Source organism: Dermacentor albipictus, chromosome 1 (genome assembly GCF_038994185.2).
Source record: "Dermacentor albipictus isolate Rhodes 1998 colony chromosome 1, USDA_Dalb.pri_finalv2, whole genome shotgun sequence".
Classification (NCBI taxonomy): domain Eukaryota; kingdom Metazoa; phylum Arthropoda; class Arachnida; order Ixodida; family Ixodidae; genus Dermacentor; species Dermacentor albipictus.
In genome coordinates, this window is record NC_091821.1 from 469,091,946 (window position 1) to 469,119,443 (window position 27,498).

Sequence of the window (27,498 nt, forward strand, 5' to 3'; positions counted from 1 at the left end):
AATCTGTGCCACATTTATATTGATAAAGTATACGAAAAACCCATTGTAAACGAGGAAATGTTTATTGCGGTCTATATAAATGCTCGTTTCGGGCGTTTTGCGCGTTCATCCAACGTTGCGGCACTAGGTAAGCAGCGGTACCGTACGAAGCTCCAGCGGACGGCATCAGCTGAGAAGCAATAACTGACAAGTGAAGTGCCTTGCGTCGTTCAAGTCCGGCAAACGTGGGTAAGGCATCGTCGTCGTAGTGGCAACCGTCCAAGCGAGTCAACCCAGGCGGCATGTCAGGTCGGGCGAACGTTGGAAACGTATTGGCAGTTCCTGGCTCAATGGTGGACGAAAATTAACAGCGTGGTTCCAATATTGGCAATGCCATTCTGATTCCTGGCCCAATGATGGCCTAAGGTTAACAGCGTGGTATTGGCTGTGCCATTCTGATAGAGATCCAACGTTGGCCCCACATTAAACAGTCAGTAAACAATGTTGGCTGTACCATTCTTATAGATATCCAACGTTGGCCCACACTACACAACCAGTAAACAATATTGGTACTGTCGTTCAACAAGGCGGGAATTATTGGACCGACTTTCGTACGGATTTGCCAATATGGATTAATAGTTGGCTTTCTTTAGAGGACATTGGCCCGTAATCAGCAAATGTTTGCCTTGTTGGTTTTTAGTGCTCTACGACTTGCTGAGATTGAACGTGTTTTGAAAACTAACGCACTGATCACACGCACGCTGCGCAGGAACCAGAAGTATGTTTGCAAGCTGCGACCACATGTGGAACCACCAGTGGTTCCCCCATGTCCACTCCATGCATGGTACACGGCCATTTTTGCACCTCGCCTTCACCGAAGCGCGCCCCCTAAAGAGAAAAGCCAGCGCACAACTTAGCAAGCAGGGGAAGTAGCATAACGGGCAAACTAGCCGCTGCTTTATTGCTCGTCCATGGGAACGTGAGATTTCGATAAGAAGCAACGGTATTGCGCATTTCCCTGCGCATTGTATATTTTGCATGTACGCTCCGCGGCTTTGGAGGATCAGGATTCTTAGGAGAATCGAGAATTACAGTGCCACAGAGCTGACGGAACCGTTTTATATTGCATCGAGATGGAGCGCGTGTGTATTAGTGAAACTTTTGTTTGTTTGTTTAGCATGCATGGCATGTTGCGGGGACGTAATCATCATGCTCTTATTCCAATATATTTGTATGTTTTTGCATGTGTAGTAAGCTCCTTTTAGGAATGTCCCTGACAGAAAGAAAAATAATTGCAGGTTTGCGCTTTTCGGTGTCAACCTCTCGTATTTGCCTGTATTTGGCATGGCACATGGCTGATTTTTTTTTTCAGCCTGACTTACCGTCCTTCAGCCCCCACGCGCCCACGTGAGCCTGGTCAATTCTATCAGTCAAGCGCTAATACAGCTACAAACTGCTGTGTCGAATTAGGTGCTCTCGCAGGCACGGGAAAACGCGGCGGGGTCAATATAGTCCTCCTTGTCTCCCTCTGACGCTGCCGCCCAAAGAACGCGGTCGGGCGTGGTACAGCGGGGGGAAGTGTAGCGTTTACGCCGTATTCTTCATTCACCCTTTCCTTCTATGCATCGCTAGCACACCGACTGGGTGCAACACCGTCTGAGTTCTTGCAGTATTGTCCGTTCTTATCAGCGCCCTCCTATCGTTAAAAGTGCTCGCTTGCGGTCGCCCTTCTTACTGAGAAGCCTACATCTTGGCATACAAAGGAAAGTGGCCACGAATTTTTGTGAGTGTTAGAATTAATATAGCCGAAACAACGACTAGAAAAAGTCGGCGCTGGTGACCACCGTCTTCGATGTGGGATGAGCTCGGATATACAGAAGCATGGATCTTACAATCGTGAGTGCATTTGTTTTGCGCATGTTATAACTTTCATAAGGAGCAATGTCAAATGAGCAATATCAGGCGGTATATATATTACTGAAACAGCCCTTGCTATGTAGAGTGCCTGTATATACATAGCTCTTTTTATTCGCAGCCTTCGAATAGTGCCCGAAGTGGAACACATGTAAATATCTCTGAATTTCACCCAAATTCCTGGACTCCGATTTTATCAAGCCATGCGCACTGCCTGATCCTGCTAGTCATACCGAGGAACCGCGCTTCTTCTCACTGTTCTAGGTCAAGCATCATTTCTAGCCGGCACTATTTCTTTCTTCTCGTATAATAAATGCCTATTTTGCTAGTGTTTGCTCACGGAACTTCTCGGATTCTACATTAAAAATTTCGCACGAAGGCCGCGTTGTGTCTACACACTCTGAAACTAGGTTTTTGTGCTGTAGCAGGTTTTTCTGCAATTTTTTAATTTTGAAGCGCTACGCTTACCATGTGTGGGGTGTAAACAAGGTGGACAGATTCTGCGCACTCTATGTTTGTTCTAAATATTTTCTGTTACGCCTTCTACGAAATATGCCATATATGTCGAACTATTAAAAAGTGTTACCTGACAAATCTCTTGCAAGAAAGTTTCTTGATTCACCACTTCGAACTCTCTGCTTAAACTTATATTATTCTTGTGGTATGGCGATTTTTCAAATTAAAACACTGCCACATACATTTGTCATTCCAATATCTCTGATAATATTTCTTTTTATTTTACAGTGCAAGTATCTCCTCCAAGTAATGGTGAAGTCGCTATGGGAAGTGGTAGGAAATCCAACGAAACCACAGTGTTATCGTGGTCCTCGTGGGCCTGAGCATCGCGCCGTCATCCAAGCAGTGACCAACCTGCCTATCGACGTCAGCTCCCTGCCCTGGAACTCCTGGCCAGCCCACCGTCCTCGGCACCTTGCCCAATTCCTATCCTGAGGGCAGTGCCTGTAAATAAGCTGTTTGAAGATAACCGAGCGTCACCCATCTAGGTCCACGGAAAATACCTGTTTGTGAAAATTTATTCGCAAATAAACTGTCATAAAAGTCAGTTTCAGTATTCCTTTATTATTATTTGCAACTATAGAGGACTTCTGGGTCTTGACATAATATCTTTTTGTCGAGCTTTCCTAGCTACTATTCAGGAAGACGGTATGGGGACAATTTCTCTAAAAAGTGCCGCTAGCAAAATGTTTGCGGTAAGAATGGTTGCGGCCTCTAGAGCCAGCGCATCTAAAATATTTGTCATGCAAAGGGCATCGGCTCAAACGTGGCATTAATAATGGTAACGATATGGCTCAACATTGGTCCTACGCTGGCAGCACAATGGCTGCTGCATTGGCTCAAAGCTGGCATTAACAATGGCGACAATATGGCTCAACGCGGGTCCTACGCTGGCAGCACAATGGCTGCTGTATTGGCATAACATTGGTCCAATCTTGGCTTTAACGCTGGGCCAGCATTGCATTGGGTTGCACTTTGCCAATATGCCAACATTGGTCCAACATTAGTACCAATTTCTGCCAGCATTGGGCCATGGTTGGACTATTGCTGGTGTGCTGTCTGGGAAGGTTTGTTCAAAACATATCGCCCATGGTGCGCTGTTAACAACAACGGCACCGTAGTGAGCGCTGTCTTTACTTGCATGGCTGGGTAAGCAAACGATAACCGCAATGGCTACCTTAACTGCTTGATGTGTTAACCTTTGTGCAGCGCTCGTGCGATTCGCTGCGAAGCTAAATAATCGAACTATTCTGGGATGTAACCTCCTGTCCTTTCTTCCTATCGCTCCCACCTTGCTGTCCTCTTGCTATTTGCTTTCCGTCAGCCATAACTCGCGTGTCGCAAGTGCAGATGGAGATTACCGCAGCTGGCAGCATTAATTTTCTTTTATATCTGTTGTGAAAAAAAATAACCGCTAGAGAGAGGAAATGATTTTGCCGCTTTCAGGGCAATGCGCAGAACAAGGGAGCTGAGGGACTCGGAAACAGGCAGCAAAGAAACGAACATCCGGATTCCACGGGTGCATTTTTTAAAATTGTCGTTGTTTGTGAAGAAGCAACTGTCTTCAAATGTTTAGAAACTGGTAATGAGCTGTCAGTAAAATGGTTGTTTTTGTATCTATTTATAGTCATTTACCCAGCTACTAAACATATTGCATCAATCAATTTCCGACATCAACAAAAAATCCTCTTTTCCATCCATGGCATCAGATTGTTTCATTGGTTTTCGCTTTCGGGGAAAATACTTAAAACTTTTGTAAGGAGCATAGGCATACCAAAGACGAAACGCTCAGTAATATGGCCATTAGCAGAGCTAATGCACTAATATATATTTCTAATGGAACACAGCACTGTAGACAAATGTTGCAGTGGCTGCTTGAATTATGGACCATAACAGTCCTGCTGTTACATCACACCGCTTGAAAATTTATTAATGTGTTTATAGTGTAAATGTGAGCAGTGAGTGTCAGTGTACATAAACATAGTTCAATGATCGAGGGATGTTGGCACTCATCCTTTGATTTGTTTAATGTCTTCCCTACAGTGTATTTTTTTGGTAGTACGCTTAAGTTGATGTGACTGCACTCTTGCAGGTTTCAGTCTGGGAGAATGCTGCACTCACGTTGCTGCACTGCTATTCAGTGTGGAAGCAAATGCGAAATATGGACCACATTCCATCGCCCGCAGAATGTTGCATGCAAGTGGATCGAGGTATCAAGGAATAGCACAGTAAGCCCAATCAGTTTATTTTTCTTTTGTCATCCTGTCGTGCCATGGAAGTCCTAATGTAAATTGAGTTGACGTCAAAACTGAATGCAGGCGGCAACAGTCAGTGACATGATATTTTTCAAGCCCAAGATAGGGGAGCCAGTGCCCCAACTTGTCCCTAGAGGCCAAAGTAGCGCACCAACCTGGACGTATCAACAAGTGCACAGCTTCTTGCAGCAAGTCAAGGTAAAAAAAAGTCTTACTCTAGCACATCCAGGCAGCTTGCACACATTTAAGCACGAGTTGTGCCTTGACAAACCAACAAGCAAATATGGCTTGGTATTCACTTTTCCACTTCTTGTAATACAAGGAGAATCCATCTATACATGCCTGCTGTAAGTTTTTTCAGGTAGCTGCTATAAATCATATTGATGTTTGTATGACTGTGTTACCTAGTTAACATTGTGTGCCATGAATATGATTTATGTTGCTTCCATGTCAACAAGCATTTGCAGGAAACACCCTGCTGCTAACATTAATAACCGACAGTGAAGACAGATTCATCCTCTGAAGCAACTGACCGAGAATAGCAGTTCAACGAGCCCCGCTCTAGTCAACAAATGCCACGGTTTCCACTTTATTCTATATATAAAAGCATGGATATACAAGCAGCTGCAAAATTGCAGCTAGGAGTTGCATGTTGTAACAAAATCGAAAAATCTACACGTGGGCCGTCAAAATCATTGATGTGGGCATCAGAACGAAAGGGACGAATAACAGCACCATTAATGCATCGCGTGGTATCGTGCAGGTGTGGTGCAGATGGACTCGTAGCAGAGATTATGGGGTACATAAAGGGGCCGCATAATTTTAACCTTCGCTAGGGCTGTAAAAAGAGCCCAAATGCTAAGAAACATTCTTGGCTCACGAGTCAGCAGCACATCAAGACTTTCAGATCCACGAGTGTGGTCTGTGTATCATCAGGAAGCAGCGATATCGAGCTGTATCTCCTTATGCATTGTATCTTGTGTGTGCTATGGAAAAGCTGTACTTGAGGTGAAGTGTCATGCCTCTGTCAAAGGACAACCACTGAAATCTGCTTTATCGCAGTTGCCATATTTAAACGAAAGTATGCAGCTAAGAAACGAGCGTGCCTACTGCAGTCAAGTGCATGCCCAAATGGCAGCAACAGAGCTCTCTCGAGCATACTTCGTGGTATTTACAGGTTGTGCTCTAACTGTTGAAGTTATTTCTTTCCATGTGAGCTTCTGGGCTGTTCTGACATCAAAAGCAGAAACCTTTTTTAAAATCATTTTCCCTGAACTGCAAAGCATGACCATCCTGAAACAGATGCAGCACGCCATGATGACATGTATCTGCCGAGGTGCCAAATCTGGCCGTGTTGTGGACTGCTCACGGTGCAAAGATACTTTTTACCTTAAATGTGGAAACTGAAACGCACTCCTGCATCCTAGGTTTGCATGAAATGGCGAACTAACAGTCATTCTGCTAGCAACTGAGCTGAAGTACCTATCCAGTCACAAATAAGCAATCTGACCCCATGGAAAGCAAGACATATTGTTATTGTTAAGGAGGTGAAATAACTGATATTACATGTTTAGAAGCTAGTAATGAGCTCTAAACAAACTTTGCTTTCTACAAAACTTTGTTTATATCTGGTCATGGGTATCTAAATGTGTGCCATGAATAATTCGCCCCCCATAAACGACGACGCGAAAATTCCCTTGGCTTGCTGTATGTTCAGACTGCTTCTTTGATCATTGGATCATTGCGTACTGTCCCTCTAGAGCTCATTTTTTTTCTTGTCTGCTTTGGTTTGAACGACCACACAGAGTACGACGACATCGATCAGCATAGGTCATGTGAAGTCGTTAAGCAAGGCGCACCTACATTATAGTAGCCAATTTTTAATAGCTGTCATTGCGGCTCTTCCGAAAGCCTGCTTTAGTGTTGCAATAAAATGAAGTGAAGCATCAGTACCAGCACTGACTTTGATATCACTGTATGGCTGCTGACAATGGCTTCAATTATGATTTCTCTGTTGTAGAGAAATATCATATAACGATCTATGTGTACCTTTACAAACGTTAATATAGGCAAGCAAAAATGTCGTATTTGCAGACATTGAAAAAAGCGCACTACATATCTAACCAAGGACACAGGCTAACAAAACTTCTTTACATAGCAGCATGGTCCATTCGATACAACAAATGGTATCACTTCACAATCAACTGTGCACTGTTTATGCATGCCATCTTTCTGACACATAATCACACAGTTACTCAGGCTGGCTCTTAACTACAGAAGTTTGCAGGTTGACGAGTGCGCTACACAGAATGAGGATTTTGTCAATGGTTGCTTGATCACAGTCAGTTTGAGATTATTAGGACTGACCTTGCTGTTATTTTGTGGCGCAGTTTAGGCGACTACAGCAAAACGCAGGGCGAGTGCGAACGCTGCTGTATCGGCCACTAACCGGAAACGAAGCGCGCAGGTGGGTTCCGCGATGAGGGGACGCGGGAAACACTCGCGCGTGAAGAGAAAACGGATTAGTGGCTGCGCCGTAGAAAAGGTACTAGATCTGCACCCTCGCTCGGAACAGAAGTGTAGACGGCCCGAGCTGAAGGGGAGCGTTCGGGGAGACGGGCGCCAAGATGAAAGTTGGGAGGTGCTAGAGGTCACCGCCACCGCAAATGCCCATGCGCTTCGCAAATGTCCCGTCGACCGCGTCGGTCACGAAAATTGGGCGACGCGACGCTGCCCAGTCGGTTTGATGTTTGGCATCCGCGTGCGCCTTCTAAGAATGCCCGTGAAAAGGGCGGTAGCTTTAGTACCACTTAGCCGGCTACGACCGATGGATGCTTTTGTGTGCGATAGCCATCGGGTCCCAATTATGGTCTTTGGATTTCAAGCGAACCGGCACACGGGAGACAGCTTTCTCAGTGCTGGCAGGGTATCCCGCTGTCTGGCAGATATGCAGTCAATAAGCCGTGGTTTCTTGGGAAAGTACTCGCAGCTTGCATGGCGGCCGCTTGCAGGTGAAAAGACGCGGACATCAGGGGCCAATACTCGCAGCCCAACGCAGGGGAGAGGGAGGTGGCACGTGTCTTTGGGAAATCCTATTCCCTGGCGTGTTGTAAGAAGTGCCACTGGTTTCCACCAATGCCTTTTGCGGCACGAAGGTGGTTGTGCTATTGGTTACAAGGATGTGAACTCGCATGAGTGATTGGCTGGTTTGCGACTCCTTTGTTCAACTGAGGGCTTAAAAAGTCATGCTTGGTTGTGTGGAGACAGCGGAGCTTCGGGCATGGACTCGCACAGACGACTGGGCGTTTGAATAAAGCGTCACTTTATCAGAAAACGGCTCTTCCTTCACGCTGCCACCATGCACTCGAATCATCGAGGGGAGCCGACCTCGGACCTTCAACACCTTCCCTCCTTGACTAGCTTTGAAGCTATCAGAGGACAAAGGGAAAGCAAATTACCCATCACCATCTCCAGCTCTCTTCATATTGCTTACTGGAAGTACTGTCTGGAAGACCCTGAAGACCTTCAGCCACTATATAGCCCGTTTCACATGTATTCGTGCACTGGAAAGCTTTCTCGATGCATTAACTTCAACCCCTGGTAGCTTTGTCCTTCGCTTATTTAGGGAAGGCATCAGAATTGTGGCACCATATGCAGCAAAGATTCACAGCGGAATCCACTGTCTAGTAAAAGCAAGTCTCCTTCTTCGACCTTGTTAAGAAATCGAATTTTCAAGGTGAACTCTTCGTCAGAAACTCTACCTCCCCATGCATTCGAAACAAAAGATATGGCTCCTGAAGGAGTGATAGAGACAAGCAGTTTCACAGTGTTGTGGTGCTTATAATTCGAATAAGTCTTGCTTCTGGCATCCATATATGTGGGCCTCTGAATAAAAACCTCTGCACAATCAGTCATCCCTCCGAGGCGATCAAATAATTTGTCTTTGAACAATTTAGGCCGGTGTGATTCAAGCGCACGTTGAGATGGCCAGATGATAAATTTCTGCATGTCTGCTGCCAGCACGTCGATCAATGAGTGAAAAATGACATTTGCACTGCTGACAGAAATGCCAAATCGATATGCTACATCTTGCGTAGGAAGGCCGACCCTACACGCATCAGCACAAGTGTTAGCTGCTGCTCGGCATCAAGTGAAGTCGTGTGGGGTGGCGTCCAGACGGACAGCACTCGTCTGATTGCATGACATCTCTTGTCATATTTAAAAGGCTTGATTGTCCATGGCTCTCCAGTTTAGGAATGTTTTGTGTGGCTGCTGCAACATCCAGCTCTAAAGAAGCTACCCGGTCCTTAAGGGATCTGTTTTCCTCCACAAGATCTCCAATCTTCTGCATGGAGAGTATTGTCGCAGTTTCGGTGCCCCGTGTTCTGTGAGTAGTGTCCTCATTTATGACAGCTTCACTTGCACCCATGGATAGACCAGGATCAGCTGCTGCAGATACAGTTGGCTTCAAAGTTTTTCTTTTGAGCACGCTCGTATCTTGCCAGATTCTGCTGAACATTACCTTGTACCCGGTACGGAAACACGGTCGGAATGTAGTCTGGATGGTTCCGGTCAGACGAAGGCTTGCCTTACAAAAGCATGACAATTAGGTGATGAAATATACCCAGCCTAATGTGCACACAGAACAAAAAAACGCGGACAAGCGGCAATAGTACATTATCGGTGTGACAGTCCATACACATCGGTTCTTGTGCAGAAAAAGAAACTGCGCACAACGTGGGCACCGCTCGAGGTTCCTTTGGGCTACAGCTGAAACTTGCAGGAGGTATGTCACAGCATTCGTAATCCTTCACAAGGTACCCTCCCTGGCGTGGAAGCGAAGTCGCAAAAAACAAGCTTCGTGCAGCGTTAGCACAAATGTTATTCATGATACAGTGCCTTCAATTACCTGGCGAGTGTTGCACGTTTCTGCAGGTAGTCGCGCACGCGTGCAGACCAAACATAATCACGCGCTCCGGCAGATTTCATTTCGGCTGCATATCCGTGGCAGTTGCATGCGAAGCTAAAACTCACTCGAACGCCGCACGCACTTTCCAGTACTTACAGGTTCGCTCAAGCAACGAAAATCTTAGGAGTACGTTTTACAACAGCTCCATAGGTACAAAAAGATACTTGCCTTGAGCGAAGTGCGCCGAACAAATCAGCGAGCTTTTTGTACACTCTTAATCTGGATCCACATAAGATCTACTTAGTAGCTGGAACTTTCTTGCAAAATAGTTCCAGTTATATATTCGGAACCACGTTCCACATGCTTTAAAAAGTAGGTGTAACACCGCACCGCTTATTTTTACTTATTATGTGGATCATCGTTCCTCATAAGAGTTTGTGGAACCCTGTTCCAAATACAAGGGTTGTTTCAGTTATTGCAACGTTGAACCATACAAAATAGTCATGGCTATATCCGGTGCGCCGTTGCAGGTATATTCAGACCTGCTTTTTATATAAAGCAGTGTTCTAAGAGAAAGTTAGGAAACTGTCTATGGGCTCCCAGTTCTGCAATATTTTTGCTTACCCTGTCAGTACAAACTCAGGTCATATGCCAAGCTGGCTGATGCATTGTTTTGACAGCACTGCCTTAGCATGTGGCCTGCGGCAATACCAACAATTCAAAAGTCGAAGTTTTAGCAGCAGTGTGGTCCCTGACAGTTCCCAAAAGTTGCCTATTAAAGCGCAGTTCTATATAAAAGGAGGTTTCAGGTACCTGGAAAGGCACAGTCGAAACTTTGGCTTCGCCTGCCAGACCCTGTTCTGGCCGCTAGCTACATGTAAAAGAAACAAGGCACCTAAATTATTAGACTGCTTTTCAAAATAAGTAAACTTTATTGAGTGGCAGCATTGCATACACTTCAGACATGATCGTCTCAAATTTCATAGAGAATGACTAGTTACCAAGGAACGAATGCGAAAAAGAAGAGAGACGAGGCTTTAAGCGGCATTCACGCGTATGGCGCTATATTAAAAAAGCGGGTAATAAATATGGCCCGCGACATAAGTGCACCACATTCAAATAAACTTGATCATCGGCTGTGGAAAAAAGAGACATTAAACAGGGACTATAAAATATGCTGGCTGATCACAGGAAATAAGGTAACTCAAACGCGCAAGTACCTATCTGCCATTTACCAAGTTTACGCATCCTCGTTCGAAAAGAATTCAGTACTCTAAAAATTATACGAAAAAGGCAGAAAACAATTGGCTTACACAGTTGGATTATCACAAGACCAATCAAGAATGTAGTGGATTAGTTATTAAAGGAAAATACAGTGCAAGCCAAAATGTGGCAAATGTGACATGTGGCAATTATCACAACAAAAACCTAAACACTAGAAACTATACAGTTGGCAGATCACAGATGTACGTATAATACAAAGCGAATTCTGATCAAAACACTTTGTAAGCACCCAGAAAAAGCCTCCCACTCGAGGCAGGTTGCTTGCCCCATCATTGTGCATCTTGGGATAACTCATCCCAAACATTAAAAATCTTTATAAAATTTTATGCACCAAGTAGCAGGAAGCATGTTACACATTTAAAAAATTCAACAAGGCAGATTCTGGAAATCAAGTGAGAAATATTTAAATAACCAAACAACTCAGCCTTGAAAAATACAAGTCAGATATCTTAAAGAAAAAGAAAGGAAGACAAACCAGCCTTGAAGCATACAACCAGCGCATTGCCCTGGTGATAAGAAATCGTAAAAGAAGGCACGACTTCACAGTGTAGCAGCTGACATGCCGCTTCTACCTACCAAACATTTAGCATGTCAATATTAGGCCTGGCCACTTCAGCTTTTTCACCAGAGACTATATCTTAAACGACATCAAGCCACTGCCAAATGGCTCACCCTTCACAACAACCCTCTGCACAGGTTCCAAAAACTGTCCAAAAGCGTATGGGTACGACAGGTCTAAAATATACACTCAACAGGAGGATGACTGCCTTCTCAGGTCCAAAAACAAGAAAGGGGCTGGCAGATGGAATGGCACACTGTGGTATAAACTTTTTTAAAACAGGGTTGAAGTACCTCAGACAGGCTGGCCAACGTTTCGATAGGTGGACCTATCTTCGTCAAAGGCGGCCTCGTCATCCTCGGCGTGTTAGTTTTAAAGGGTTAGTGCAGTGACGTCACGTGCGGGTGTTGTCGCTGGCGGCTGGTTTTAAAGAGAGAGATTACAAGAGGGAACAGGCGCTGCCGTCCGACGTCTGTGAGCCTCATTCTCAAGACGAAGGGACAAGAGCGTGAGAGTGGGCACGCGGGGAGGAAAGAAAAGAAATAGAAGCAGAAAAAAGGGGAAAAGAAGGAAAAAAAAAGCAGGGGGGTGCCAGGGCCGTACCAAGACACAACAAAGGGGGGGGGTGAAAGAAAAAGAAAGAGAAAAATGAAATCTTTAAGAAATACGGGGGCTTGGGAGCGTGTTGGGGATGCGAAGGGTTAGGAGGTAATCCGGGGGAGTCGTTGGCGGCATGTTTTTGAGGCATTAGAACGGCCGGTCAAGCAATAGGTCGAGTAATTTTGAAATAGTTAAGGTGGCGACGGGGAGTCTGCGGTGCAATGGTGGGGTGACTGAAAGGCAGCGGCATGGTCTTTCAAGGGGCACTGCCCCACGCGCTTAACGTAGGTGTCGTTACGGCGGCATCCAGAAGGCGATGGTTGAGGCGCCGAAAAAGGCATATTGACTTCGGAATGTGTTGTCGAGGGGGTTTCAAAAAAAAAAGACTAAAAAAGGGGTAAGGGGGAAGGGGGGGGGGGCGAAATCGGTATAGCAAACAGGAGGGCGACGCGTGCAGAAGCGGGCGCGGGCAAGTGTACATGGAAGAAGGGGATCGTAGTACACTTGGTATAGACGTAAAATCCTGAAAGAGTACATTAAATTGAGTAGTAGGCAGGAAATTTTTTTTTTCTTTTTCCCTTCCTCCTCTCTCCCCCTCTCCCCCTTTTTCCTCCGAAATGAAAGTGTAGGTGAGGTTAAGAATTAAAGTTGGCTGGTGGCCTAATGTGTTTTGTGTATTGGTTGATGATATGAGAGTTTCAGATTTAAGTTACAGCTTTTAAAGATTCTAAGTTGCCGCGTGCCAAATTAATTCCTGTCGGGTGTAGGCAATTAAACTTGTGTATGAGGTATGATTCCGTGTACTTCCTTTCGCGAGGGGAACGGAAATTTGTTTGTAGTATATAGAGCCTTGCTTTGTCAAACATATGTCCATGTTCATTAAAGTGGCTGGCTACTGCTTTGGGTAAATTGTGTTTTGTGTCCGCGCGGTGACCATTGAGTCTTGTATTGATTTGTTGTCCGGTCTCACCTATGTATTGTTTGCTACAAGCGGCGCATTCTAGACAGTAGACTACATTGCTTGATGTGCAGGTGAAAGCCGAAGTTACTTTGTGTGTGTAATTCGACGCTGTACTTTTTACTGTAGTAGTGGATTGAATGTGTTTGCATGTAGAGCACCTGGGGCGACCACAGGGATTGGTTCCCAACTTCTTCTTTTTCTGTAGTTTGGCGTGCACAAGAACATCTTTAAAATTAGTGTTGCGTCTGTAGGCTACTCTGGGAGGGTCGGGAAAAATCTTCTTAAGTTTCTGGTTGCTGGTGAGAATCGGGTAGTATTTACTTAGGATGTTATTCACGTTTGGGAGTGCGTTTGAGAATTTAGTAGTAAGAAGAGGCGTTGTTGTTCTTGTGATCTTCGGGCGGGTCTTGAGGACCTCGGCTCGATCAAGTTTGGTTGCAGCGATGTAAGCTGTTTGAAGGTCACTGTTTGGGTGGTTCCTGTTTGATAGCGTTTCTTTAAGGTGATCGAGTCTATCTATGTATTCTTGGTTTTCAACGCAAATGCGACGTAGTCGTGTGGCTTGGCCTTTAAAGATGCCTTGTTTGCAATGTCTGGGATGGTGGCTGGTATATTCTAGGTACTGTTGTTTGTCGAAAGGTTTCCTATACAGCGTTGTCTTTAGTTCACCATTGTCAATGTATATTGTTGTGTCCAGAAAGTTTATGCGCTCAGTTGAGGATTCTGATGTGAATTTTATTGTTGGGTGAACAGAATTTAGAAAGGATACATATTTATCTAGACTGTCTTGGCCCTGTCCCCAGATTATGAGTATGTCGTCTATGTATCGTAGGTATGTGTGGGGCTTGGTAGTGCAGCGCGATAGGAAATCTGTTTCTAGAATCCCCATAAATATGTTCGCGTAGGTTGGTGCAAAAGGCGTACCCATGCTTGTACCATGTATCTGTAGGTAGTAACTCTCTTCAAATTCGAAGTAGTTATGTGTGAGAACTAATTCAAGGAGAGACAGGTAAACTTCAGTAGAGTGTTGTGCACTGTGTTTATACAGCGTTTGTTTTATCGAAGATAAACCATCAGGGATTGGAATGTTGGTGTACAGCGCCGTGACGTCTAGTGTTGCGAGAATTGTGTTGTGGGGTAGTGTGCCTTTAGTATTAATGTCTTCTATAATTCTCAGCAGGTGGGGCGTATCTTGTACAAATGACGGAAGTGTTTTCGGCAAGTTACCAAGGTAGTGGTTAAGGAATGTGGAGATGTTCTCTGTCGGGGTGTTGTTGTTTGATACTATCGGACGGCCTGGGATAATAGCAGTGTATAGTTCAGCGGATGGAATTTTATGAATTTTCGGAAGGAGGTAAAAACGTCCGGCAGTTTTGTTGCTTGGTTTAAGAAATTTGTATTCTGATGGTGTTATCAATTCATCAGCCAAAAGTGATTTCAGCCTGTTGGTAATTGTCACTGTATAGGACAATGTCGGATCGTTATCTAGTTTGCGGTAATGTTCTGGGTTGTTTAGTTGTCTGTAAGCCTCGTGCTTGTATTTTTCTATTGGCCAAATAACTATACTTCCACCCTTATCTGCTTCCTTAATAACAATGTCATTCCGGCAGCTCAGATTTGAAATGATATGACTCTCCGACGCAGTTATGTTTTTAGGTCGCTTAGATGTCTTGGATTGGCTTATGATTTCTTTAGTGATAGTTTTAAGGTATATGTCAAGTTCTATGGCTTGTTCTGGTTCGGGAGTCCAAGTGGATTGGGCTCTAAGTGGTGTCGTCCCGGTGTCTGGTGTGTCTGCAAAAAAGTGTCGGATACGCATTCGTCGGGAGAATTCTGAGAGGTCCTCAGGTGTGATGCAGGGGTGGTAAAGCGACGATGTTTTTGTTGCAGGCAATTCTGAATTTGCCATTCTCTTTGAGAATGCACGGGCCTGCTGGAGACCTGTTGCCAAGTTCTTGTGCCATTAATTAAAAGTGAAACAGCAAATTTTAACAATGGCTTTAAATTGTGGTGTTCGTGATGATAGCCTTTTTATAAAACTAATAATTTTTTTCACTAAGATTTCTTGGCTTTCTTTCAAACCTGCAAAAGGTGCCAGTGTGCGCAATACATTCTATAAGCATACCACATTGACGATTTCTTAGTGTGAATTGAATCGCTGCTTCATTTATGGAAAAAGCATTAGGCTTTTCTCGTTGAATGGCCTGAACATCAATCGGTTGAGGGATATTTAGTTACCAACCAAACAAGATATTAATATTTGCACACTTCATACTTCTTCCACTTTCCCACTACAAATAAATCTCCCTTTTACTGCATTATGTGATTTCCAGTGCTGCTATGAAGCTTAACATAACTTACAGGTGATACATGATTTGAAAAGTCTGCTTTAAAATCCACCTGCCATCCACCAGCGTATAATTAGGAGATGTACACTGAAAAACAAGTTTATTTGTCGGCGACGTACATACAGCGTCTTCTTTGGTAGTGGGTTCACAAGCTTGAACCCACTGTTCGTGCTATAAAATAAACATTATGTCATCGCATGCAAATGTCCCCTGGCTGGTCCTTTCCTGTGTGGAATTTGCTGGAAACTTTCACGTTTGTAGCCACTCCGGGATGACCTTGCACGCTCAACGGGTTTAATGCTCCTTCAGACTGTCCGAATACTGGAGAACGATCACTTGCTGTGGCGTTGCTTCTATGCGCAGGCTGATTATATTGGTTTGGTACTTGTGCAGAAGCCCATGTGCGATTCTCAAACACCGGCGTAATCGTAAACGCTGGCGATGGCTACGAAAATGCCTGTGGCGGCTGAGCGACTAGCTGTGCTAACATACTTTGTTTTCCTTGCAGGGATGAAGCAGTTATTCCTGTCATCGTTTCTTTGAAAGAATCATTGCTTTCTTTCATCAACTCTTCTTGCTACTGGAACACAAGTTGAGCATGCTCCATAAGCATGTCGCCATTTCTGCTGTGCCTTTCTTGCATGAGCTCAGCAAGCTCCGTTAATATTCCCCTCTGGGCCGCTTTGCTGGTGGCGCAGAACCTATCCAATCATTGGTTGCTGCACATATTAAAGAAAAAATGGGAATGACGTAAGCTTGTGGCAGAAATTATAGAAAAATTAGCTTATGGATTGTACACAGAAAATCACTTTTTTTTTAAAAGTCAATACGTATGAAATAAAACGAGGTGAGTAGCGGATACCAAGTTTATATGATATTATCAAGTCATCTGTGTACCTAGTCGGTTTGCGGGTGCATGAGAGTCATACACTCCTTGGCTAGTGGTACATTTCAGATTCCAAACTTTCTATTGTGCAAGCATACTGATTTGCAGGCATGCAGCAAAACACACTGTGGCAATGGGCTGTTCAAGTGCGGGTTCTGCACGAGAAACTAAATGTAATGTAACCCAAGGACAGCTACCAAACCTGCCATTTTGTTTATCTTATACGCGCAGGTTGCATGTTACAAAATAATAGAAAAATCCCCGCTTACAAGTTGAACAGCCTTGAGGCGAGTGGCCGCTGCTGCGTTGAGCCGACGGGGCCGTGTCATCAGGTGACTGGGCTCTGCCTTCAGGTTCAGCCTGCCAGCCGTCGGCATCACTTCTTTCGGCAATGCAGCGTAAAATTATGTTGGCAATTAAGCCAGTCACAAACATTGTTGGCGTGCAGTTACTTTTACTGCTACAAATCTTCAGATACACTTTGCTGAGAGGGAAATTGCAATCAAATGCATAATAACAATCGGTAGATAACCATTGGACTGATTTTATTGAAATTTGTTCCATTTGAGAGACAATGTTAAATTCTAGTGACAGATAGAAGCGGAATGTTGACTTAGGGCCTGAAGTTTTCAAAACAGTTTTCAAAAATTCGAAAGGTCAAGAAATATAGAAGCACGAAGTGTACAAATTAATAGCTCTGCATCAAGAATACATATTTCGGTTCTGTAAACGGCATCCATTAGAACGTTCCATGCGCGCAAATTGGATATGTCAATCGTGAATTTGTTACATAATGTACAATGGTTCTGCAAAAGCTGTACATCCATATTACTAAATTTCTTGAGATTCATGTGTAACTTGTTTTTTTGTCCGCTTTGGATGTACTGTTACATACATTTCACAGAATATTGCTATCGTTTTTCATTTCTGAGTTACAGTTTCAAACTTGATAGTTTGCATAAAATTTGCGATTTCTGGCAGTCTTTAATAACAAATTGACGACCGAAATCAAAAATTCGAAACTGGCAATCATTGCATTTTACGTATTCATTTTAAATACAACAAACATCACCAAACGTCGTCAAATTTTTTGATGCGCCAGTAGCGCATCAGCTTTTCTAGCGCATCACGAGTAATGCGATGCGCCAGCGTTTACATGTAGCGCCACTATCGCACCCTTGGTGCGATATTGGCGCGTGCGGTGTCGCACATCAAAAGGCAGAGCAGCGCTTCCAGTGCAGCTGCTTCTCGTTTTTTTTTCTCGGCTCGGTAACGGCATGCGTTGGCGAAGCCATTCCGATCAATATGTTTTTAAATGCAACATTGTGTTTGCATCTCTTGCTCTTGTTGTCGATGTAGACGAACTTTCATGTCCTTCTCTACACTGTCGCTTGCATACAGCATCAGCAGCGTCGCCGCCAGATGTGGTTAGCTCACCGCAAGGAGTGGTTGCACGCAGCGGGAGTTGCGACGAGTTTGGCCGTCAACCAGTTGGCTCTTAGGCAAGTTCAGAACACATCTTTGCGCTCGTAGGGCTAACAAGAAGGTGCGTTTTAAATAAGCACAATTCAATTGTTGTTGCCTCACAACTCGGTGTTCGCGGGCTCGGTGGTCAAGAGTGTTATTGTAGGTTGCGTAAAAGTAGCTTGCCTCGCGAAATCTATTGTTAAGTAGCTCTCGCTAGTGGATTTTGTTATTATGGGTTGAAGTGATCTCTGATACAAGTTGTCTAAGGTGCATCACGGTTATTAATTTCTTGTCTGAAGCATGTGTGGTCCCATGCATGTACAGCCGTGATCAAAAGTTCGGGGCCCGTCCAAAGATGCTGCGATTTTTTATTTTTGTTTCTCAGCCTGGCTATTCCGGCTGATATGAAGTGCGAAAGCGTACGTGCGCGTATGGTCAATACAATGTATTCAACCAGTTCCAGGGCGCGTAGCTGCGCTTGAATATATTTTAATATTTGGCTAGTGCCGTCTGCCCAGAACTTTTGATCGCGACTGTACATTTCATTCCTATTTGTGTTCCTTTTGAAATAACGCACCGCAGTTACGATGCCACGTTCACCACTGATGTTCTTCCAGGTGCTGCTGCTATCATTATTGGGCCAGCTGTCTCCTGTCACGGCAGCACCGCTACGGCTGGTCATGCCTCAACCCTCTTGGTGTCCTGATGCCACAAGGCATTATGCGACTCGATTCTCAGCCAAGTGCACCGCATCACCGCACCCACCACTGCCAGTTCTGGACACTACTGTGTATGCAGTCCGGCAACATGGAACGGCGTCAGCTGACCGAGCTGCTCAAAAACGCGCACATTTCACCGACGCAACGGGCCACGGCACCGCAGTTACGGTGCCACACTCACCGCTGATGTTCTTCCAAGTCTGTCAGTTCGGGGCCATTGATGACTCACATATTCCTATCAAAGCACCGAAGAAGGGTTATCGCGACTTTGTGAACAGGAAGATGTGGACGTCGTATAATATGCAAACAGTAGTGCACGATCAAGATAGTAAATGTAATTTCAGTGGCAGTTGAACCATTTTGAGCCCTTTAGCTCATTCTAGAAGAAGCTTGTCCTTAGTTATGTGTCATAATGACTATGCATGTCTTGCTTTGTAGTGGTGTAAGGCGCTACTAGATTAGGATAACTACAGCTTCGTAGCAGTCGTAATTATTGAACTTCTGTTTTTCACATTTCTCAGTGTAACATACAATGTGCCCGATAGTGCTGCCGATGCCATCGTACTTAGGCTGTCTCTTGTGTACGAAAGGAGCGAGCAACTGCTACCAAAAGAAGAAAAGGTTTTCCAAGGCAGAGCACTTCCCTTCATGCTGCTACAGGATCCGGCGTATCCTTCTGTCCATTGGATACTTAAAGGGTACACCTCCTCCCCGGGACAGCTGTCTATGAACAGGAATTGCTTAATGTATATCGCAGTAGTGGACGCAATGTTGGTGGATCACGCTTTTGGAAGGTTGAAAAGGCGCTGGCGTGTCACCTTGAAGCAAGCCGATATCCACAACAAATTTATACCTAAAGTTATACTTACAGCGTGCACATTGCACAATTTTTGCCAAGGGAGGGGGGACACTGTTATGATGTTTGGATGGCAGATGTGAGAGAGACTGAGCAAAATTTATTTCAGGAGCCTTGGAAGATCGAGGGACCCTGGCTGCTTCTTCACATGCACTCCGTAGTTTTCGGGATTTTTGACCCGTCTAACCCAATTGGACCGTCCAAATTTTGGTCGGAACCGACGCCGGAAGCGGAACGGACCACGAGGACACCATTTTCGAGCCGGTGGGTCCACTATTTTTGGATTTACACGAGCTTGAAGATTCCCTACGTGGCCGGCAGAAGCTAGGCCCATTAGGCCTAACACGGTAGCGGGGCTCCGCGGCCCTCCCAGCCTCGGCCAGCGGCAGAGGAGCCTGGAGCGATTTCCCGAGTCATCAACCCCAACCTAGCACACCTACCACCCCAAGTTTCGACAAGTTTCATGGCGGAAACACACGATATTATGGATGAAGATTTCAGCGACGCCGCCGGGGAGACCCTCGCCCACGGAGCAGCGGTAACTACTCAAGCCCTGAAAGGCAGCACCCCAGCGACACCAATGTCACAAGCGAATCAAGGCAAGGACACAGATGCGGATTGGGAGATCGCCATATCCAAGCGGCAAAGAAAACGACAACGTAGCGGACAAGCAGAACTTTTGGCGGGAAAGAAGCTAGGGAATGAAAATCCCCTTGACTCGACGAAGCGCACAGATGGCGCAACAGCTGTGACCAAGCAAGGAGAGGGAGAGAGAGCGCCGAGGAGGAGACTGCCTCCGCTCCCCAGAGATGATTTAAAGGTAGTCCTCCGGCCGAAGGGACTGGCAGTGAAAAACCTGCAGACACACCAAGTGGCGCGAGCGGTGGTTGCGGCCACCGGACACGGATGCAGGGCTGAAGACCTCATCATCCGGCTCCGCACGGGCTCAAACATCATCATAATTAGTACAGACAACGAAAGTGCTGCTCAGCAAGTCAGGCGCATCACGCAACTGAAGATTGGTGAGCACAGCTACGACGTCAACGCGCACGTGGCGGCGCCAGAGGGAACGCTGCGCGGGGTCATTCACGGGGTGGACCCGGGGACCCCCGCCGAAGAACTCAAGACAAACTTACGAACACGCACGCAAGGGGTGAAGATTTTAGCGGCGAGAATGCTAGGCCGATCTAGCACAGCTGTTATCACCTTTGATGGCCCCATCCTCCCCAAGCAAGTTTTGTACTACGGGGGAGAGATGTGGTGTTATCCATACAGACCAACGCGGCAAGTTTGCTATATTTGCTGCCAGCAAGGTCACCGGTCGGACGTCTGCCCGACCCCCGGAATCAGAGCTTGCAAGCAATGTGGCCAGAAAGATCCGGAAGAACATCATCAATGTACACCCAAGTGTCTGCTGTGTGGGGGCTCCCACGCGGCGGGCACAAAGGACTGCAAACAACGCCTAAAGTCGACAAACGAACTACGATGGGGACCCCAGGCCCAGCAGCGGCGGGGACGCAGCAGGAGCAGAAGCGGAGCAAGGCGACCGCGCTGGTTCCGGAATGAAGATCAAGAGCGACAGACCGACTACCGGAGTGAATCCAGGAGCCGCAGCCGAAGGCGCAGCCACAGTCAAGGCCAGGGCCGAAGCCGGGAGAGGGACGAGTCCTACCCACCTCTGGGCGGCGCGGGCCAGCAGACCACGACGAAGCCAAATCAGCAGAAGAAAAGCGGCGGAGTTAAGGTGAGCTGGGGAGCCGGCCCTCCCAAAACGCTTTTTGCTCCGCACAACAACATAACCAATAACACAAGCATGCAGACAGAAAACGAGAAGAGGCTTTGTGCCGAAAACAGTAATCTTAAAAAGGAACTTGAGCTCTGCCGCGAAGAAACCCGGCAGCTCAGGAAAAGAATAGACGACCTAATTCAGGAAATGCAAGAGATGAGAAAGGCAGGTTTCTCACCAGTTAGCGCGCCACCACCGCCGCAGCAACATATAGAGAGCACGCAAACTAGCGAGGGGAACACCTCAATTGAAGACTTCAAAGCTTTCATGCAGCAAATGCAGCAGCAAATGCAGCAGCTCAATCAAAAGATAGCCCTGCAAGACCAGAGCTTCCGCAACTACGTAAAGAATCAAACTACACAGAGAACAGTAAACGACGCCAGAGACCGCCTCTACAACGAGCGCAGGTTTGGATCAGAATCCCAGGGAACAAATAACACCAATACATCAACATGGCAGGACCAAACCAACTAGAGATTTGGCAGTGGAACTGCAGGAGCTACAAGCGCAAGCAAGGGCTCCTGCAACAGTTCATTAACACTAGAGGAAATCCACCAGATTTAATACTATTACAGGAAACAAATTGCATCCCAACCCTGAAAGGATATACGTGTCAGGAAAATGGACGAACAGCGACTTTAATAAGCAACAAAATAACAACCATAACACATAAGGAACTAGAAGAGACACATCTAGAACATACAGCGACCGAAGTGATTCGAAAACGGAAAAAGAAAGCGAAGAGCACTTTCGTAATCAATCTATATAGCCCACCTAAAAACAGAGGAAACTTCATTAGGCTTTTTGCGGAAGCGAAGAAGCTTGCAGGGCAAAACACCCTAATAATAGCAGGAGACTTCAATGCGAAGAGTCCGCAGTGGGGCAGTAGAATCGAAGACAAGAAAGGGCGCAGTATCTGCACGGCTGCGGAAAACATAGGCTGCGAGCTACTCACAGATGAAAGCCAACCCACCAGACAGGGTAATAGCGTAAGCGTGGACACGTGTCCCGACCTAACCTTTGTCAGGGGCGCTAAGCAAGTCGAATGGGAGAACTTGCAAGAAAACCTCGGCAGCGACCACTACATCATCAGGGTCAGCACAGAGGCAGAAATCACCAGGAGGAAGATTGGCAAGGCAAGTCTAACAGACTGGGATGCCTTTAGAGTCCACTGTAAACAGCTAAAAGGGGACATAACCTCGGTAGAGGATTGGAGCCATCAACTCAGACAAATAAGAGATCTCTACACAAAAGAAGTGGAACGAACAGAACAAGCACCAGAAGTGGACAAACGACTCCTCAGGTTATGGGAGGCACGACGAGGCCTAACCAAGCGGTGGAAGCGTCAGAAGCTAAATAGAAAGCTTAAGAAGAAAATTGCCGAAATAACTCAACAAGCAGAGGAGTATGCAACGCAGCTGGCAAGGCAGGGGTGGCAGCAGTTTAGTACCTCACTGAATGGCACCCTAAGCACAGCCAGAACATGGCATATCCTCAGAACACTCATGGATCCGAGCAAGAGCAAGGCGGAAAGCAGCAAATCCATTCAGAGGTTAATCCACCAGTATGAAGGAACAGAAGAACAACTGCTCCAAGCAGTACGGGAAAAATGCTACGGAAAGATCTCGATAGAAGGCTACCGAGGCGACTACCAGGGTGACGAAAACTCAACTACGGACCGACCCATCACAAGAGAAGAGGTCGTCGAGGCTGTAAGGGCTGCAACAAAGAACACAGCAGCAGGGGCGGACAAAATCCGAAACTCGCTAATTCGAAACCTCAGCGACGAAGCAATTGATCAGCTCACCCTCTACCTCAACAAACTATGGGAGGATGGCAAAGTACCAGCGGAGTGGAAACACGCCGTAGTGGTGATGATTCCCAAACCTGGCAAAAAACTCCAAATTGAAAATCTCAGACCAATTTCGCTTACATCATGCCTAGGCAAGCTGTACGAAAGAATAGTGACTCGAAGAATCCAAACGCATCTTGAACACGGAGGATGGTACCCCAACACCATGTTCGGCTTCAGGGCAAACTTGTCTACCCAAGATATCTTGCTACAGCTAAAAGAAGAGGTACTCGAGACAATGCCGAAACACGGGGAAAACGTGGTCATGGCCATCGACATTAAGGGAGCCTTTGACAACGTCTCCCACGCCGCCATTATGGAGGGGATTAACACCACTAATTGCGGGAAGAAAGTCCATGACTATATCAGAAGCTTCCTAACCGACAGAACAGCGACAGTAGGCCTAGGAGACCTACGGAGTGACGCCTTTCAAACGCCATGCAAGGGCACTCCGCAGGGCTCAGTAATCTCGCCAGTACTCTTCAACATAGCGATGGTCAACCTTACCAAGAAACTTAGCAAGATCCAAGGAATCAGTCACGCAATGTACGCGGACGACATAACGATCTGGACTACTCAAGGCTCACTAGGGGACAAACAAGACGCACTACAAGAAGCTGCCACCTGCATCGAAGAATACACAAAGCAAAGAGGCCTCAGATGCTCCACGGAGAAATCTGAACTCCTCAGGGTGGGCAGACACCCCACTGATGCCCCGCTCGAAGTAAGGCTAGAAGGACAGAACATCCCGGAACAAAAGATGATTAGAATCCTCGGCATGTGGTTGCAAGGAAGCCGGAAATGCAGCCACACAATTTGCCTGCTAAACAAAGCAGCAGGACAGGTGGGCCGAATGATTAGCAGAGTGGCACACAAGCGATATGGCATGAAAGAGGAGGACACACTCAGGTTGGTCAACAGCCTGATAGTCAGCCGGGTCACATACTCACTGCCGTACCATGCAATCACCAAAACCGAAAAAGAGCAAGTGGAGACCATCCTCCGGAAAGCGTATAAAACAGCTCTCCACCTCCCAAGGAACACATCCAACGACAAACTCATGCAACTTGGAATCAGCAACACTTTTGAAGAACTAAGGGAATGCCAGCTCAACGCACAAGTACGAAGACTCAGCAATACAACGACGGGAAGGGCGCTCCTGACAAAGCTAGGTCGGGAAGTAGAAAAATCACAAAGTAGCAGGGCCACAATACCAGACCCACTAAGAAAGAACCTACGCATACAACCTATCCCCCGCAACATGGACCCAAACCTCCATGCGAGTAGGAGACAGGCTAGGGCAGTTTTACGAAAAGACGATGGGACATCGGGACAATACAGTCTATACCGATGCGTCCCTATACTCACACGCACACAAAAACAACGCGGCAGCGGTAGTAGTAAATAATCAAGGAGAATTAATCACAGGACTCACGGCCGAGGTGGCTAACATAACCGAGGCAGAGGAAATTGCTGTCGCACTGGCAGCGGAAGAAGGTTATAGAACAGGAATATCGCTCAATATTCTAACAGATTCACAAGAGGCGTGCCGGAGCTATATAAGAGGCAGAATAAGTAACACGGCGCTCAAGATCCTCAGCAGAGTTCCAATCGCTGAGGGACAACCCACACATAACATTATCTGGATACCAAGCCACGCAGGGATCAGGGGTAACGAAGGGGCGGACTGCCTAGCTCGAGGGATGACCAGCCGAGCAGGAACGTCAACCGCCCCAGAGGGGCCACAGATCAACTGCGGGAACAGCTATTCAGAGCTATTAAACCTCTATAAGGGTCTAAGATATCAATATCCGCCACCACATAAATCATTAACAAAGGAGGAGGCCGCAGGATGGCGGAGACTGCAAACGGGCACCTTTCCAAACTTACACCTACTAAGTAGGATGTTCCCCACGCAGTATAGCGCAACCTGTCCGTGGTGTGGAGCTAAGCCAACATTATATCACATTACATGGGAGTGTACAAGAAACCAGGCATTCCACAAACACAAAACACCAAGTGCGGAGCAATGGGAGAGCTGGCTCACCAGCCGCGAGCTAGAGACTCAAAGAGCTCTAATAGCGCACGCGTGCGAGGCGGCCCGGCTCAGTGGAGCCCTGGACTAGGGGCCCATCCATGGCTGAAGAGGACTCAAGCTTCAAGAATGAAGACTTCGGCCTCGACCCGCTAAAACCTTTAAAGAGTGAATAAAGTTTTCCATTCCATTCCATTCCATTCAGGAGCCTTCAACGAGATGTGTCAACACAAGGTCTGCTTGTGGAGTGCGGGACATTTTGTGTGATTACTTTGCACAACATTTTCCACTTCGATCTGCATCGTGGTGAATGTTATTGGTATGTTCACCAATGTATCATTAAGAGAGCCTGAACCCATTGTTCGCGCTATAAAATAAAAATTATATCATCACATGGAAATGTCCTCTGGCTGCTCCTTTCCCGAGTGGGTGTCGCTGGAAACTTCCACGTTTGTAGCCACTCCGGGATAACCTTGCACGCCAACGGGTTTAAAGCTTCTTCAGACTGCCAGAACACTGGTGCACGATCACTTGCTGTGGCATTGCTTCGCTGCGCAGGCAGATTATATTGGTTTGGTACAGTCGAGCGCGATGTGAAGGTTATCGCGCGAGCGTCGACCGGGAACGCGAACAGCGCCATGGCCCAGAATTCACTGCCGAGGCGAGGGAGGTATCACGCCTGCTCCCCTCACTCTTTTTGCTGTTCCTTTAGCAGCCGTCACTCCCTGCTGGGCTATCAGTTTTTTTATTTTTATTTTGGTTCTGCGAACAGGCAGTGATCGTAATGCGCACGACGTATTTTACGGTATTATCTGAAATTCGGCGTTACGAAGCTGTATCTAGCCTATGTAACGTCATTGCTGCTGAGCCAGGAAGAATGGGTGACCAAAAACATTAGCTTAAGCCCGCGATGCGTCCGTTATGTGCGGCCTCCCTCCGCTGTTTTTTTTTTTTTTTTTTTGAAGGCTCCAACCAAGGAAAGCGACGAAGGACGCGGAATGTAAAAACGCCAGTCTGCATAATATGCTCGATATCTCTTATTTTTCCTAGCTTTAGCGCCGCCAATTGTACTATGACGAAATATTGTAACCAGGTATGTCCTAAACATTTTAAAAATGAATGTTTTATGTGCGGTCGTCGAGAGCTGTCTGACTGTCCCAGCGCATCACGATTTTCTTGTGTTTATGACTACAGCACGACCCACCTTATTAGCACTGTTGCAAGGAGCGACCACAGGATGAGCGCTCCCGTTGGTTAATGACGACAAACAGGCATCGTGGGAATGAACCTTGCGGTTGATATTCTCAATTTCAACTTTTCCTGCAGTTGCTGTAACACGTCTTCGGAAGTTCGGAATCAACGACAGCACAATGATTTGGTTTTCACGAATGCCTCCTAATACATTGAAGAGTTCTATAAAGTCCTGAAATTCTTCATGTATACATGTGCGTGTGTGTGTGGTGTGTGCGCGTGTTTGTGTAGGAGGCAGTATAATAATTCGAATACCTGCCCTAAATATGGATAGATTTTATGCATAAATAAGAAACATACATCTAATTATGATGTTCCCTTCAAAGCTCTGCAGTTACACACGTGCGAAGCAGAGGGAAATCATCACCGATGAAAGCATCCACATTTTCAAGCTGTCTGAGGCCGAGATCAGACAATGCGGTCGGGATTAGAATGTGAGCTGCCGCCAAGCCGGAGCAGCGGGTCACCAATAAGAGACAAACGAGGAACGACAGAGTCACTAAGGCGTTTGAATTTGACAAACGCTAACCGTGATGGTTGTGTAAAGAATTATTTCATTTTCGACGTCAGTGGCATCATATAGAGAGAGGGCTAAGCAACGAACTACATATGAAAATGGCCGTGTGATCGATGCTTACGCATTAATGCTCATTAGGCGCCAATTCATTTCAATCGTTCTTTATTGGCTTCCAAAAGAGACTAATGCTTCTTATGCATTATCCCAGGCTTAACCCTTTGACCTCGGTCTTAATACTTAAACGCGGCACCCATTCTTTCATTCAAGTCCTTTATCCTTTTCGGGATAGAAGCGAACACAGATTCTGCCAGTTGTCGGTCCTGTCGGAGGACATTCCACTCCCTCTCAACGGCTGCCCACAGAGTGTCTGCGTCAGTGTTCGTCAAGGTGGAGCGAGCCAACCATGCCTTCATTAAACCCCAAACATTTTCATTTATGTTCAGGTCGGGGCTCTCTGGCGGCCAGAGGAGCTGCGCAATTCCAGACTTGTTCAGATTTTCCTGCACTGAGGAATCAGTGTGAACAGGGCAGCCGTCGTGTTGGAAATAAAAACACCCGTCAGGGAAAGGTCCATTCACGGCGAAAGGAAGAACACTGTCGACGATCTCGTTGTAGACTTCGGCCGTGAGCCTCCCTGGGATGCGGAGGGGCGGACCCAGACCGACGTAGGTTATTGCACCCCAGACGTTCACCGAGGCACGCCCGCTTGCTGCGACATAGCGGACGTTTTCATCGTCATAGCTGCAATAAAACTGGTGCATCGAATTTAATAACCAAAACATTCACAGCGTAGTTACCACTGTA

General features: G+C 46.3%; 1 protein-coding gene and 1 pseudogene across 20 annotated transcripts in view; both read right to left on the minus strand.

Moving 5' to 3' along the window:
* Positions 1 to 27,498, minus strand: part of LOC135896913 (uncharacterized) — a 257,402-nt gene that overhangs the window by 152,861 nt on the left and 77,043 nt on the right. For 11 of the 20 annotated variants that reach the window (XR_011511539.1, XR_011511538.1, XR_011511540.1 and 8 more), the window contains 2 exons: positions 16,481 to 16,590; positions 14,843 to 16,044 (listed from right to left, as the gene is read on the minus strand). The exons of 1 other annotated variant lie outside the window; for it this stretch is intronic. Coding sequence is in view for 1 of the 19 variants with exons in the window: in XM_070532457.1 (XP_070388558.1) it covers positions 15,986 to 16,044; positions 16,481 to 16,590 (169 nt within the window). In the remaining 18 variants the exon portion in view is untranslated. Of the gene's footprint in view, positions 1 to 2,678; positions 2,865 to 10,386; positions 10,445 to 14,842; positions 16,045 to 16,480; positions 16,594 to 27,498 lie in introns of those variants that run through there. 8 more of the 20 variants (XM_070532470.1, XM_070532459.1, XM_070532473.1 and 5 more) reach the window with 5 other exon arrangements.
* Positions 8,119 to 9,093, minus strand: LOC139054495 (uncharacterized; annotated as a pseudogene).